The sequence below is a fragment of the Anser cygnoides genome, chromosome 1 (assembly GCF_040182565.1).
Source record: "Anser cygnoides isolate HZ-2024a breed goose chromosome 1, Taihu_goose_T2T_genome, whole genome shotgun sequence".
Taxonomy (NCBI): domain Eukaryota; kingdom Metazoa; phylum Chordata; class Aves; order Anseriformes; family Anatidae; genus Anser; species Anser cygnoides.
In genome coordinates this window covers 188,822,012-188,838,921 of record NC_089873.1, presented here as the reverse complement: position 1 = coordinate 188,838,921, position 16,910 = coordinate 188,822,012, and the positions used below count along the sequence as shown (strand labels likewise).

Here is a 16,910-nt window from a genome sequence, read left to right as displayed (position 1 = left end):
TGGTGGTAATTAGTAAGAACCCCTTATCCCAGCTACAGACTCACTGCAGCAGAGAATCTGAACTACGTGCTAATTGACATGTGTAGGGCTTTGTTTCTGTGTTGAAGCAAGATGGTAGAAACATCCTGTACCAATATCATGCCTGTCTATGTGATCTTGGCTATGAACAGAGCCAGTTCAGTTTAGAGAGAATTTCACATATAAGCAACGATGAAATTGTGCTGTAGAGAGTTTCTCTTTAACCATTTTATAAAATAGTTCTGGTGTATACCAATACACCATCCATTACAATGTGATTTTAGCTTTTTTTTTTTTTTTAAATCATCCACTCCTACATCATCTGTTATCCATAAAGTCTGAACTGAGCTCACCTGATTTTAAGTACTTCACAGACCCCAGGACAGGTGTAGTAAAGGCTATTTATATGTTTGTCATCCAAATTGTTGTTCAAGAAGCACTTCTTTCCAGTAAGGAATGCTCACGGTGATACAGGTCCTAATTTACATTCCTCAGAGAAATGCCTGTAGTTATGTGGGGTGAATCATATAAAAGCGTTGCACACTTTTATTGTAAACAATGTGTTCATGTTACTCCCACCAGCTGGGCAGTTGGCCTTAGTGAGATATGTTTTGGCAGTGAAGCCTGCTCTGTATTTATCAATACAATTATTTCAGGTCTTGCAAGACTATTATTTTTATTAAAATATATTTTTATTTACTACTTGCTTTCTGTATTAGCCACTGAAAAGAAAATATTAGTGCTAGAATGTTTCTGGAAGACTAGACTGCTTTAAAACTCAAAATATCAAAAAAAAAAAAAAAAAAAAGAGAGAAGAATAATTCCCGGATGCAATGCAGTATTTCTGGAGTCCACCCAAACAGAAGAAAAGTTTTAGTAAGAAGGTTTTTCCCACAGGGCAAAGCAAAAGTTCTTTTCTGTTGTTTTTTGTTTTTTTTTTCATGCTGCTGTTTGGCATTAGGATGTCCATTATATTATCTGATTAGCCACTTGACATGGTGTACTAACAAAACAATGCCCGGAATGGGCAGAAAAAGTAATGTGCTGGTCAACTCTGTTAAGTCTGTACAGACAAGAAAAAAAAATGCATGTGGATAAAAAGCTTTATAAAGATTGAATCAGCTTGACAAAAATACATTTCAGCAGTAGATCATTACTAAATCTGTAACTAGTTTCACAGCTGCCCAGCTCTATACTGTCATAATAATTATTGCTCAGTATCTTGAGCAAGCATTCAGTTCTCCAGTTCTCCAGAAGGAGATGGTCTCTGTTGCATATTACTGTGCAAGACACACACAATAACAATTAAAAAAAAAAAAAAGCATGCCATTTTCCTTAGAAATGAAAGTAGCTTGTACTTGAGTAAAGAATGTGATAAGCTGTATTTTGCTTTACAGAATATTCAGAAAAGATTCTGCTTCCTAACCTGTGATGCAGCTAGCTACCTGGGAGACAACCTGCGAGGAATAGGCTCCAAGTTTGTGAGGTCTTCTCAGATGTTAACATCATGCTCAGAATGTCCAACCCTTTTTGTAGATGCAGAAACAGTGAGTATATTCCTTTCAAAAGGCATGTACTGCATGGCAGTGTGATATTTCACTGATAGTTTCACATTAGGGCAACTCCTGAACAGATATGTCAAGAAGGTACCTACCTCCCATCTCTAATTTTTATGTCTTGCTCTTAATCAAATTTCTATTAATTTCTCATATTACTTCATTAGGTAAGTACTGACAGATGAGCAATGGGATGCGTTAAGCCTGTCTGCCAAAAAGTAGTATAAAACAAGTGTCTGTCAGACTCAGTTGGCCCCACAAATGGAAAAGGAAAAGTTATTTTTTACATACTTCAGCATGGAAGATGAAAATATGTTTAGTGGCTTCATTTGAGTCAAATGTGATGTGAGCTGGATGATAAAAAATACCTAGATTAGGAAATGAGGTGGCCCTTCTTAAGTCTTGAAGTCTAATCTTGGGTCTGCTTTTGGCCCGCAGTTGTGGCCATGAAGACCTGCAACTCACACCATTGGAGAGCTGTGGAGATTAACTAGATAAGCTTTGAGCAGTATTTTATTTTAGGGAAGTCTTTTGCCAAGCTGTTAAACACAGAAAATGATTTCATGTGCAAATTAATATAGGTGCACCTGTTGCTATTGGCCTCTCAGTATAGTATTCTTTTTGGCATAAATATAAAATCAAGCATTTTTCAGTGTAAATATCAGTAAATCTAAGTATTGTTTTGCAAAATATTTTCTCTAATATATTTTCTATTCTGTCAGTATTTTTATACTTTTATAGTGACATTTACTAGCTTTTTTGATTTCATTTCTCCAGCTTCTCTCCTGTGGCCTTCTTGAAAAGCTGAAGTTCAGTGTCCTAGAACTGCAAGAATACCTGGACACATACAACAACAGAAAAGAAGCAACACTCTCGGTATGCTAGATTCTGCTGCGTTCTTGTTTTTGTATGCGTGTATACTTGTACTATGTCAGGAGACTGAAGATAATGTCAAATCTGTTTAAATTAACATTCAGTAACTGTTTCAGATACTAGATTCATTAAATGTTTCTTCCTGAACATATGAACCAGAATTAAAAAAAAAAAAAAAAAATTGTACCTCTATATTTTAGAAACATTTGTATCTTTACTCTTGGGCTTTCCTTTCTCCTATTTAGTAATTAATTAATTCATTTTCTTGTTTTATGTGATTCAACTACTAATAAAAACCAAAAATACATCCTTTTAATTATAATCAAAGCAAATTGTGTAAATAGAAATTATAGTCACCAAATTTTGTTTACATTCCATGCTGTCAAAATAAATACTGTTTACCTTTCTGCAAATCAAGCTATAGGCCTTATACATATCTTCTTTCATTTCTTTCTGAAAACAGTGGCTTGCAAACTGCAAAGCAACGTTTGCTGGGGGCTCACGAGATGGCGTTATTACCTGCCAGCCAGGGGACTCGGAAGAGAAGGTAATGAGTGAGGAGGAGTATTTTGCTCCTCTAAAGTGACGTGCAATATAGCCTGTTCTTAGACCCACAAGATCCTGGTATACTTCCTCCTCATCTCTCTGCTGGGCTTGGGTATAATCCAGTTTTCACACTCAGGACTCAAAGGTATTCAGAGCTAACCCTGCCTGAGTTGTGTGTGCGGTCCCTTTTAGAAAGATATTGCATCAGAAGTCAATTTCCCACAACACAGTGTCCCTGAAAATCACTCCTGATGTATTGTGCTTCCACGTTACACCCGATTTATCTATAGATATTACAGACTCAATCTGCTAAACAGCAAGACCTGTCTGGTTGAAATCCACTTAGATTTGCAGTTATGAAATATTGACTGCAAAATGGCCAGTGAAATTATTTATATATATCCATAAACACATATATTTAGTATATTAATTCCAGTTAAGAAATCAATCTTTTCAGAGATTATCACCATCAGCTGGCATCCCTGTGATTTAATACACTAAGTATAGGAAACAGCTGGTATCTCAATGGTATAGAATAAGTTGGGAACTGTTTTGTTGGGAATTTTTTTCTTTTTGGAGGAAAAAAAATGAAGGATTGGAAAGAGAGAGGGCTAGGGAGAATTAGCCAAAATCAGGAAGGAACAACAGCATGTAGAAAAAATTGACATCTCCTCTTTCCATGTATTTTAACTTGCAAAAGATAATGATGACATTTTCAGAACTTGCCTGTTGTAACTTTATTTTTTTTAAAGACCTTGTTTTATGGTCGTGTTGGTTTTGGTTTGCTTGTCTTCTCCCCCAATTCATTTTATTTTCTTCTGTTTTTATCTTAACTTGTCATTCCCATCTCTACGTATGTGTCTTCCTGTGTTTGCTCTCACTTGTGTTTGGGGTTTGTTTTTTCTTTGCTTTGTTTTCTGCCTTCTCAATAATCCCATATCCTTATCACCCCTGCTTTTTGGCTTCCTTGACCCTATTAGCAAATGTGATTTGTTAATAAATCCTCTAGCTATACTCACAGGTGTTGGGAAAACTGTTTAATCTTCCCCCATCTGGCACTGGCAACAGCAAAAGTTACACACCTCTTCCAATGCATTTAAATGAGATACTGTCTCTTCTGTAATTGCTGTGGTGTACAGGGATGTTATGAGTGAGCTATTCTCAAATCTAAGAAAGAGGGACCTAGAACACAGGCTATTTAGTTTGTGTTTTGAAAAAGCAGAGCAGAGAGAATGCTGAGGAGAAGGAACAAACTATGAACTGAGCTAATATATAAATGGCCTAAAAGCATCTAAAAGTTAATAAATATGCTCCACTTGTGTTTTATTATCTTTTTGAAATTAGATGTTCTTTGTTTCAGAATTAAATGTGAAACAAGGGTCTGTATTCTTACTGCTTATCCAGCAGGCTGAAGAAAAATGGTTTCTCACTCCTGCAGGAATCCCTGATTTATCCCCAGCAATTTGATTTCAGCCCAAAGCACATTATTCCTTGGAAGTTGATGGAATAGTAGGTCTTTGATAACAGGCATATTTATCTTCCTCTCCTTCTCACTGAACTGTCAATTGAAACAGCTCTTCCCAAGGGAACTTTGGAACTCATACATAATAATCCATTCTGTTTATTCAACAAGAGAGTGATGGGAGGGAGAGTCCAGGGAAACTGGGGAAATGTCATTAGAAAGGGAAAAGGAAAAGTGATTCCTAGACTGGCAAGTACTTGTTTTCACACGTTTCCTCTCCTCTTCTCCCTCAGCCTGGAATGCCAAAGAATCTAGCAATTGTAGGAAAAAACCAAAAAATCTGTCTTACAGTGGTAGCTGTGAGGGAACCTGCCTAAACTGTTACACTTATTGACAGTTAGACTAAGGCCTGAAATCCTGCATAAAACTTCTGGCATAAAAAAACGTCTAAGTAAAATACAAAAACAGGTTGCCTTTGAAAAGATTCAGAAATAATTGTAAGGAAGAAAAAGCAATACCTTGTCCTATGGAGGACAGAAATCTGTGATTCTCAGAACCCACCACCACCTTGTAAAAAGCTTGAGGTGAAAATAATCCACTCTGCTCACGAGACAGACATTGGACCAGGTTCAGCATTGCCAAGAAGGGTTGCGTCACAGATGACTTAAATGGAGCTATGCCTGCCTATGGGGGTGGTTAGCTTGGCACCAGTTTCTCTAATCAGATTTTATTTCTAAATAATTGCACATGATTTGTTGACCATTGTTTCTGTTACTGAAAATGGGCAAAGGCAAAAATTGCTTGTTCTGACATTGAAGAAGCTTTAAATAGAAGTTGTCTAGGTCAGCTGCTTGAGCTAGCAAATTTTCTGAAATTGGGTAATAGCTGAATGTCCCAGAATGTCTTTCCGCCCCTTATTCTTGCAGCAGACTGCATGATTTGTACGTCTTCAATTTGTAAGCTTTGATGCTACATTCGATCATTTGATGCTGCAGAGTCTCAAGGACATAGGAGGCAATTTATAGGCAAAGGTAACTGCATATACTGTTTTGCTGTCTCTTCAGGTGTAACAGATGAGTAAAGCTATCAGTGTATTCTTGAACCCTACCAAACAGGGAGGTTTTTGTTTTTTTTTTTTAATCCAGTCAAAGACTGGTTTGATGATTTATTTTTTTTTCTCATAAGGAGATACATGGAAGATCCTATTTTTCTTGTCATTTAGTACTAGCTAACTCAAGTAAGTATTTGTCTCCTATTGAGACATACAGCTTATTCAGTAAGTCCAAAGTCACCTTTCTTAAACCATGCTCATCCCAAAGGACACAAGCTCATAAGCGTGGCTTTTACAAAGTCACACTGCTAGTGGATATTTAAAACATGTCGCATCCATTAAAAAACTTTGCTGGAAAAATTCAGAGTGTACCAGTTACGGGTTTCTCTGTGGCTAAAGTTCACTGACTCTGGGCCACCAACAAGGCTGGAGGTCTACTTCATGACACTGTAGTAATCTGGAGTTATACTGAGTCACACTATTAAATTAGTTCTTAACAAATTTCTCTGTAGTATCTGACTAATGTTGGACATATCCATGGACTGACAATGAGCTCAATTTGGCTCTTGCAAGCAGATTTTCTAGAGGACCACAGCTGGGTTTTAGCTTTCTCCTGACAGAACAGTTTAATTTCAAGGAGAGTGGATATTTAAGAATGCAGTAACATATGCTGTATCTCTCTTTTTGTCTCTGATACATATACCCACTTTCCTAGATTGTGGGGAAAAGCTTTTGTCTGCTGCAATATCAAGTCAAATAGAATACCTCAATAAAATGCACTTGCAATTAAAAACCCTTGCAGACAGCAATTATTTTGTTATGATGGGACTCTCCTGTGTCATTAAATGACTGAAGACTGTGTTGCCATCAAAGTTTCAGTATCTTAAGAAATAATTGTGTAACTCTCATCTCTTTTTAGTATGTAAAAATGATTCCTTGGGAAAAGAAAAAAAAAAAAGCAAGAAGGCTGGTGACCTAAAGACTAGTATTTTGCTACCTTCTTGCTCTGCTAATAGTACAGAACAGTAATTCCCTGTCTCAACAGAAAGATAAATCAAGGTGTTGCTGTTGAGGAGAACATTGGGCATGTTTCTTATGTGTAGCATTTGCTAGCTACATTCAGTATCATTCAGTATAACATTCAGTATTTTCAGCCGCCAAAAACACTAATTGTGTAGTGTCATAGTTCCCTTACTGTAGGCATTAAACTAGAGATTGAGGAGAAGAGTGAAAGCTAGGAACATTCTGCATGAACCCTTGCTACTGGAGACTAAAAGAAACGTCATTTAGTCCAAAAATTAGTATTTTCTCAACTTCCAAGGAATATTTCATTTTATGCTGAAAGAGAGAGGAAGATAAGTTACAATCATGAAACTGCAGAGCCATGTTGAGTTGACCATCAGTACTTTAGGGAGATTTTGTAGTACTGAAAGATCAGTACACTTTCTTCAAGTGAAGCAGGAAGGATTTTCATGTAAGGTGAAATCATCCCTCTGAATTCCCTTTTCCCCGAACTTCGTACTTTTTTTTTATTTTTATTTTTTGGAAGCAGTAAAAAAAAAAAAAGTTGTTTTCTGGGGAAAAAATGACCATGGAATTCACTTATTTGCTGCTTTTTTCCTTCTTTAAAGTAAATTCCATGGCAAGTTAGAAATTATATGTGGATTCCAGTGTTTTTGAAAGTCCAAGTGTAAACTGGTGGTATGCTAAGATTCAGAGGAGCCTAAGTGAGAGGCAGGCAAGATTTGAAAAACAGAAATCAGTGTATCTGTGAATTTACTACAGCACAATGATCCGTCTGCTCTTGTCTTCTTATCTTAAACTTGGCTTTACAAAACTTAATTTACATAAACTGCATGGAAGCCAAGATATAAAGGAAGGTTTTTATAAGAGTACTAAATACTCTTACAGTAAAAAAAAAAATAAAATAAAATAAAATTCAAACAAAGTTAAAGGCATAAAATTAAACATTACAGGAGCTAAAGCTTTGTTTGTCATGGTTTTAGTGATGGGTAGTGCAGGATTTCGGAAAATACTTTTCATACATTCTTTAGTTGTAAGGCCCATGGAAAGAAGCCAGACCAAAAGGCTTTGCTTGGCTATACCAAGTTAGCATTACTTGACATTTCTGTGTTTGCTGCCTTTGTGTTGAAGGTAAGGTAAATCATTTTAATACGAATTTCAAATGTTTATTAACATTGTGCGCATATGCGCTGACATCAGGCTGTAACTGGGCAGATGTCATTGCAGTCTGTTAGTTACAACATTGACATAATTCCATTCATCTAAAATGTCATGAGAACATAATATATATAAATAATAAGGAAAGCTGCCTGAAAAATGCACAGAATGCAACTGTTAGTTCTTGGTAAATAAAGAGGAACACTTCTTTTTTGAGGAGAGAAGTTTATTTCTGAGACGTTAGTCCCTAATCTTTGAAATGCTAATGCGGGTAAATTAGAATTTTTATTGCTATTAAAACAAGAATTACACTGACATTTTAATAGTTCCAGAATTACAAATCAGTGAATCATTACTGGTGAGAGGAGGGAATACAAATCTGAACATGTGGCACTGCCATGTAGTCAAACCAAACTGGCATTTTCCATGTTTTTTTTTTTTCATATGATTGTCGTAAGTTACATGTGAAATATTTCCATTGTAGTGTGCCAAGTAATAACTGCAGCAGTCACAAAGCTTATCCTGTAAATTTCATCAGACTTACTACATTCAAAAGTATAAGTATTAATAAATAACATAATATTTATACAAGACAAATTTCAGTTCTGTTAAATCACTTGAAAACCCTGCATAATGCTTTGAGCACGTTGCTCTATGAGTTCTTTTTAATAATAAGGAAAGCAAATTTAAATAAAAGTATTATTTCAAGAATTTTCTAACACAATTTCATTGTAAGCTCCTGAGCTACTGAGTGGGATAAATCAAAACTAATAAATATGAACGTCCAACTGAGGATATTTAGATTGTAATTTACAGTTAGAATTAAGAGCTTGACTTTATTGAGTGCTGTGCATGTTGTATGTGATATTTCCAACCAGTTACCAGGTTGAGGCAAGCATTGCTAATACTGCTGACAAATTATGCTATTAAAGATGGGCTGTGCTTCCTATTGCATGCATTACACTGACACTATACTTTCTTTCCTTTCCTTTTCTCCTGTGCCATGCTTGCTGTGTAGCAAATGGAATCTCTTGCAGTAAGTTGAAGTTCTTTCATATTCTTTGTCCATCTGCAGATGGACTAATACTCCCCGATTTTACTGGTTTATTTCTAAGCATGTTTTCCTTTTTTGCTACAATTTTCCTGTAGAATATGTGGTTCTACATGCAGTGACTAAAATAATTTACTAAGGTGTGTTCTGTGAAATCTAAAAATACTTTGCCAAAATTCTGACACTTTCATATTGTTTAAAATTGTCATGTACATATTTTTTCAAAAATCAAGCCTTTGAATGAAATAATATGCTGGAGTGGAAGATCAGTTAATTGTTATATTAAAATTCATATTTTTTATTTGTCTCAATGAAAAACTACGATTTATAGTTGACAGATGTTTAAAATTGCTTTTGTTTATACGCTGATGAATACTTTCACTATTATTGGTTACTAATCCTTACTCAGGAAGAAAAATTATTTTTGCTTGATATAGTGACTAAATACTGAGTCAAACTTGAATGTTCAATTCAGCCTTAGTTCATCTTAATGCAGGTTAGCAGCCAGAAGGGTAACACTGAATTATCGTGCCCCAAGGACTAAAAACTGGTGTGTTACTTGCCAAGCTATCGCAAAATAGATTTTTTTTTTAATGTTATACCATGTCCTGATTTTCAGTTAATCTTTAACTCCCTAACAACTTGAAGTATATGTGTGTTTGACTGCTAATTAGCACTACCAGTTCTCCAAAATTTGGGTAGGGTGAATTTGATCCCTACTGGATATCCTCGAGGTGTGTCCCTGCTACTGAACCAGGAGCAGGGAGCGAGCGTGCCTCCCCGCGCCGGCATTACTGCTGCACTGTTGGCACCTTTCAGGGCTGGGGTGCCAGCCAGCCTCTGACATGCCCAAGCATCGTTCCAGAGAAACCAGAAGCCAGAGTCTTTTCTAGGAGGTTCTTCAGATAATCATTGTAGGAGGAGGAAGGTTCAAAACATAGATGCAAGCTTGGCAGTTCTGTGTGGCCTCAGTTACAGAGAATGGTCACCGAGCAAGTTTATTTGTCAAGTCCCTCATGCCCTTCCTCATTCGTTTGGCCACTGGAAGATTTAGTCTATGCCTGTAATTCACTTCAGTCCTAGCAGGTCACCCAAGTGTTCCCTTCCATTTTCCCCACTGCGGATGTGCCTGGCCAGGTTGCCCCCACCACCACCCAGTGCTCTCCTCCTGCTCCCACTCCTCCATCAACCACCCATGTGATGGGGTTCAGAGGGAGAATAGCTCTGCCTGGTTTTGGCAGTGCCCTTGGTTGACTTGTTCATGGCCAGGTAGCCTGACGAACAAAGGTGAGGTCTTCCAAAGAACATCTCTTTTGACCTCAACCCTTGGGCTTGTCTGTCTCATAAAGAAATTTGGAGAACCGGAACACTAAGGATATGGTTCTAATTTTGGCTTATTAATGGGAGCCCTGGCACTTAGATATTGAAATGGATGTAAACAAACACTTCAGTCAAATTAATGCTTAGGATGTTTTTAAAGAGCTTTTTTCTTAGTATTTGTGTTGGCATTTGCACTGACCCTGATTCAGCAAATAGCCAAAATATACGCTAGTGGCCAAGCATGTGTCAAGTGCATTAAGAAAGCAAAGCCATTAATAGCATCTTCTTTTTTTTTCCATCATGTTTGGCATGAACCTCTGCTCTAGTTCCTCCAAACAAATGGAAAGATCACTGAGCTCACATTTGCTCACTGTGCCTGTAGAGAAGACAAATCAAATGTGGTTTGAAGTCTGCAAGTCTTTCCTGCTAAAGTGACAGGAAGCTTCTTGACTTGTACTTGCAGATTTTTTACTTCTGTAATTTGCCAAAGATGAAATATTCCTCCCTTCCCCACCATGATCCATCTGTGGAACTGCAACATACCTCCTCTTGATGACACACAGATACCAGGACCATTAGCATATTAACTTGGTGTCTCTGGCACACGTGCCCATTTCATGTTACTTTGATGTGTCTGACACTTTGTGTGGTGCTGCACATCACTCCGGAAGAAACAAGTTAGTATTCATGTAAGAGTATCTACTTAGCTGGGAAAATAAATTACAGAAGCCAGATGTCCTCTTACACATGAAACTCAGTCCATCTGTTGTATGGTTTCATTAAGAGGGTGGGAAATCCACGAGCTGGCATTTCCTCCATCCCACTCCTGGCTGGATTTTATTTGCTTCTCTTCTTCTCCTCTCAGAGGAGCTGGCAGGAGCTTTGACTCTCTTGGACGACCACTTCATTGCTTCTCTACTGGATTTCCATCCTCTCAGAAGAGGTCTTTGACCATTTCTGATTTTTTTTTTAAAGAGTTTTATCTTCTGTGTGGCAAAGTCACTTCTCCCATATTCTGCCTGTGCTTTCCAGCTGCAGTGGGGTCAGTAAAGCTAACCTATATAAACTGCTTTGAGATTGGGGCTGATGTGTGCTACATGACAGCAAGCAATTATAATTTTAATTTTCAATGTCTTTTATGGTTTACCAGCAGAAGAATGAGCATTATTTGCTTTCTGAAGTAGTACATGACTATACTTTAGTAAAATTATGTTTTTTTTAAGAATTAAACTATCTCAAATGTGTTTTACTGATTATTAGAAACTATCCCAACTTACTGATCTGTGTTAATTAGTTCTTCTATAAATCTCTCCTTAGCAATTGGAACTGTGTCAGAGATTATATAAACTCCACTTCCAGCTGCTGTTGCTTTTTCAGTCCTACTGTAAACTTATCGGACAAGTGCATGAAGTCAGTTCCATGCCAGAGGTATGTAGCAAACACTACAAACTCTTATACTAAAAAACACTCCTTAATTTCATCTCACTCTTCTTTCCATGAACTTGCACCAAAAACTACACAATTTCACCCTGAACATGAGTCTGCAGACAAAATACTTTAGTATACCAGTATACCAGCATCCTCATTAAGGATTAGTTGAGATCCACTATTTTTTGTAGTTGAATGTACTTTCAGAGACTGGTTTCTTCTATAAATTGAGTCTTCAAAAGTCATTTCAGTCAGTGGTAATTAACTAGAATGATATATTGAATCTTAACTTTGCTCGCATGCTTTACATGTAAGGGAGTGCTCACATGGTGTAAACATCTGCAAATGAGTTTTGTTTTGTCTGGTTTTTTTTTTTTTTTAATGAGGTTTTAATATTTAGGGGATATGAGCTTTCTTCACACATACAGAAAATTTCCCTTTCCTAGATCATAACTGACTTTATCTGGATTTTTGGAGACATATAGACCAGGAGTACTTGTTAGCATGACAGTAACAAAATAATGTGGTAAATTAATCTTAATATGGATGCAAAATTGAGGTTTTTGCTGGAGTTATTTATTGTAATCTCCAGCCATATAAACTGTCTCCATTGCATGTATGTTGTACTAGAAACGTCTGCAGCAGTTTTAAATGTTTTTGCATCCTCTTGTACCTGTGGAAACTAGGTGTTTAGTACAGAACTACTTTATATTTTGACTGCAAGTGTACCTCCTGATCCTGTTCAGTGGATAAACAGATTGAAATCAGTTAAATGCTTCCCAAGAGTGCTAAATGTATTTTAAAAACATAATTAACAAAATCCTGTAATTTCATGTCTTTTTAATTCTGACATTTTTACAGGGATTCTTTAAGTATTTTTCACACAACACCCTATCTCTTTTGATCCAAATAGCTTTCTGGTTTTAGATATATCTATGTATCTTACATAAAGAAACACTTCACAAGAATACTGTTAGTTAAATTTATTGCCAACAATTGCATAAAAAAACACTGCTTTGAAAAACCTTTGAGGTGATCACTTTAAGCTGAACAATCATCGTTTAAAGGAGGGTAGTAACATAACTTGCCATTCCATATATTTTTTCCTCCTGGTGAAATGTATATATTTTAAACGATTGAGAAGTTAGTGCACTTTGCTTGTTGCTGTAAAACAAAATTTCAAGCTATAAAATATATTTTATGACAGATTCTGATATTTTACAGATTCTCTAGCAAATGGAGATGGTTTGTTTTGTTAGGTGTGGTATAGTAGTACAAGGAGCTTGTGTCTTAAGAAACTGTTCTCCAGGCTGTCTCGTAATGTGACCAGGCTGCTTGCTTCTGAGAGAAGATAGGATACTAGGAATCTAGTGTTAGAGTAGCCTAAATTTTAGAAATGTTTTGTATCCTTTATTAGAGGATTGATTTCTGTAGCTGTTTAGCAGATGTCTTTTTTAGGTTGTTATAAATGATGCACCCTATGGAAATGAAGAGCAATAATATGAGGAATAGCTGTTTCACCAGAAAAATAGAATATTTTGCTGGAACCATAAGCTATTATTTAAGGGAAGGTCTGTTTTTAGTTCATGTGACAGTGGTTATTTCTAGCATATATGAGCGTGTAAAGGTAGACCTATAATTTTTTAGCCTGGCAAAGGGTTATCAAATTCTGGTCCATCTGTTAATCATATTAGATCCTGCATGTGTTTTGTAAATAAATAACAACATCATTGCTAGGAGAAGTAAATGTTATTTTCACAAACTTTCCCGCCATGATATGAAAACAGTAGCAGAAATAAAAGATAAAAGATTGTTCAGATGCGTTCTTGAATGTTAGCAAGGCAAAAGATTAAGAAAGCTCAATGCATTTTAAAGCTACACAACAAAAAACTACACAAATCTGTAGTCTGTATTTCTCTTACACTGAGCACAGAGACCAAGAAATGTCCTTGTGTTAAAATGGGGTCTTTTCCATAATGTGTACATCTAACATGCTAATAGGAACAGATTTGAAATAACTACTCTCTTTGGTGCCTACCAAAATACCCATCTCATAATTTTCTCATTGGAACAGCTGTTAAATATGTCAAGAGAACTGAGCGAGTTGAAGAAAAATCTTAAGGATGCTACTGCCGCAATTGCAGCTGAGCCTCTGAATGTGGAATCTGAGCCCACATTCAATTCTACAGAAGCAGCTATTCAGTCCATGCTGGAGTGTTTGAAAAACAATGAACTTGTTAAAGCCGTCCGACAAATAAGAGAATGCAGGCAAGTTTTACTACATGGTTCCTGTTAGAATTCCGTGTTATTGGAAAAGCATGCATTTATTATCCTCCTAACTTTATACTAAATGTAATGTGCTGAGTCACCGTAATTTATTTCATATTTTTCAACAAGGTACGTGGGGCACTGATATTATTAACTTTTGCGGGTGTGCACCACAAGTAACAATATCAAATTGGTAATGCAAACACGGATGCTTACCACAGCGAAGATGTTTAATTGCATAGCACAGATGAAAAGTACTTCTGTGAGGCTCTTAAGAATCTTTTTATAGAGCCAATTCCTTAGCAAGTGTATGTCACTGGCATCAGCTAACATTCAGCTCAGTTTCACTTCACTTACTTGAATTAGTTTTCTTAAGCTTTTTGTTTTTGTTTTTAGAAAACAGGAATTTGCTTTTATGTGATTTCAGTGTTTGATATCACTAACAAATGAGTTGCATAAAACAGTGAGTTATTTTGGTTTGTAAATATGTGCACGTCCATTCTCCTTTTAGAGATCTCTGTCACCTGGTTTCAGTCTGTGCTAATACCCCATAATGATGCACGCATTCTCTTCCTCTTTGATTGCAGGATTTTGTGGCCCAATGATATCTTTGGAAGTAGCTCTGATGATGAAGTCCAGACACTACTGAACATTTATTTCCGACACCAAACCTTGGGTCAGACGGGCACCTATGCACTGGTGGGCTCTAACCAGAGCCTGACTGAAATCTGCACCAAATTAATGGAACTGAATATCGAGATCCGCGACATGATTCGCAGAGCCCAGAGTTACCGGGTCATCAATACTTTTCTTCCAGATTCCAGCGTTTCCGGCACAAGTCTCTGACAGGACTCTCGTGTCCTCTTTCAAGCTGGGAGTGCTGCCCTGCTGGAGTGAGGTGGCTCAATGTCTTCTCAGCCTTACAAAGGTTTGGTCAAACTGCACTCACTCTTGTTACATTTAGGATTTCTTCTAAAAAGATATGGGCTGAACTTCAAATGTGTAGCAATACTGTAAGGACAAAGGTAGCATAGAGCATCCAGGACAACATCCTTTGTTCCCTGTTGCACAAAAAATCAGTTAGCATTTCACTGAGCAACTGCAACTCACTACTGAAGAAGTGACTTCCATTGCATACCAAAGCCTACTACACTGAACAATACTTCCTTTATAGCAAATTAATTTTAGGTTGGCAGAAGTGCAATGTTTCCTTCATGAAATAATATTTTTTGTTAAAAAAAAGAAAAAACTTGTACATTTTTTCCTTTTTTTCTCTTATTTGGTGGAGTGAAAGATGGGCAGAATGAAGCTGGCCACAGAATCTCGCAAACTTGTTGGTCAAAAGCTGAGAGCCTGTGTATATGAAACAAGTTGTAAATGGACTACAATTTAATGTACACTGTAATTTGAATATTATTACTGTATCTTAAAACAACGAGCTGCTATGAAGTACATTTCCTAATGTTACTAGGCTACTGTCTCCGAAGGTACTGGATCATATTGCAGAGGTCTGTTCTTAGGCCCACAAGTATCATGAATGGTCTTGGTAGATTTTCCTTTTTTTTTTTTCTTTTTTTTTTTAAAGGATCTTGACGGCTTTTTACTAGAGGGTTGCTTTTATGAATATATTTATATTAAAGGATGGTTGATCTAATTTAACTTGCCATTTTGTAGGAGAGAGTCTCATCACAGAGTCAAATCTTTTGAACTGTTATGCATGCATATTTTTATTTAATATAAATTTTGAGTATAAAAAGTAAAAATATTAACGTGAAATGCAAGTTCTCATGTTAAGCTTCTTTAAAGAGATGTCCTATTTTATTTGTAATGTATATATATGTCATAACTGTATGTTCTTTTTCTTACATTTAACTGCTGTCCAGTGTTAAATGTATGCATGTAAATCTGTTGCACATCTGAGACACTTTTATTCTGACAGCTATGTAACTTATTCACTCTGTAAATACACTTACCGTTTTTGTGAAGTAACTTTGGTTGATATTTGAATCAGTACATCCACTTAACTAAAATATAAAAGTCATATAATCACAACAGAGTATGTGCTAGTTGTGAAGACTGTTCTTATCTGAATCTATACAGCTGCCAAGGGTATGGATGATAAGCAGCCCCCAAAAGTCCCCTTTTTCATGGCTTATGGCAAATTTGTTCGTTAAAGTGACCAGTGAGAAGTGTAAAGATTATTTTCTTTCACACTCAGACTCAACCCAGAAGAGCACATTAACTAAAGCAGTTTCTTAACTAAAAAAAAAAAAAAAAATCCCAGTTGCAGGCTTATTTCTATTAAAAGCATCAATAATGAACCTATTAGTTCCAGAGTTAGTTTTCAGTCATTTTGTTTGTTTGTTTTCTAATGCTATAGGTAAAAGAAAATCTGTCCACACTGCAATATCAGCCTAGGTTCTGGGAATGCAGTAAAGCCCTCTCTCCTTTATCCCTTTTTCAGCTTGCTTGCACAATTTTAAATAGACACTCATAAACACTTGCACTGATGCATAAAAGGGGTGGAATCCACAGAGTGCTGCAGCCCCATTGTAGTTGCAGGACAAAATAAAGACAGGGTAAATCCTTTTCAAAAGAGACGCTATTTATCACTGAGTTCTTCTTATGAGCAAACTAACCCACAATGGTTAGAGAAGTTTTCAAACATCAGTTACATATTTCCACTTTTGAAAGCTATTCAGAACTGCAGCTGGGGTGGTCTGCAAAAATTTTAGTGCTCGGTGAAAGTTTTGAATGGTTCCGTCGCTTTGCAAAGTTGTGAGTATTTTACAGATCGCAGGAAAATTCAAGTTTAAAGGGACAACAGGAAGTCGTCCAGGTCCCTTGAAGCAGGAGCAGCCATGAGATTATATCAGGTTACTCAGGCCTTCATCCAGTTGAGTCTTGAAAACCCTCAAAGATGAAGAGTGCACAGCCGCACTGAAGAGCCGGGCTCCATCCTTCCTCAGTAATAACCGCCTCATGGGTACTTGTAAGCTGCTGTTGGGTCTCACTGAAGTCTTTGCTTCTTCACACTGAACAAGCCCAGTTCCTTCAGCCTCCCCTCACACAGCAAGTGTTCCAACCCTGCGACCAGCTTGCTGGCCTCCACTGAACACATGACAGCTGATAAACATCTTTCACATATTGAGAGCC

General features: G+C 36.8%; 1 protein-coding gene across 12 annotated transcripts in view; it reads left to right on the top strand.

The window, feature by feature from the left end:
- FRY (FRY microtubule binding protein) overlaps positions 1 to 15,806 on the top strand; it is a 238,191-nt gene extending 222,385 nt beyond the window's left edge. For 10 of the 12 annotated variants that reach the window (XM_066989712.1, XM_066989711.1, XM_066989710.1 and 7 more), the window contains 7 exons: positions 1,416 to 1,565; positions 2,352 to 2,450; positions 2,911 to 2,994; positions 8,706 to 8,723; positions 11,376 to 11,486; positions 13,561 to 13,754; positions 14,342 to 15,806. In XM_066989712.1, coding sequence (XP_066845813.1) covers positions 1,416 to 1,565; positions 2,352 to 2,450; positions 2,911 to 2,994; positions 8,706 to 8,723; positions 11,376 to 11,486; positions 13,561 to 13,754; positions 14,342 to 14,600 — 915 coding nt within the window. In that variant the 3' untranslated portion in view covers positions 14,601 to 15,806. The remainder of the gene's footprint in view (positions 1 to 1,415; positions 1,566 to 2,351; positions 2,451 to 2,910; positions 2,995 to 8,705; positions 8,724 to 11,375; positions 11,487 to 13,560; positions 13,755 to 14,341) is intronic. The other 2 variants (XM_048048077.2, XM_013189379.3) reach the window with 1 other exon arrangement.
- The last annotated feature ends 1,104 nt before the right edge of the window (positions 15,807 to 16,910 follow it).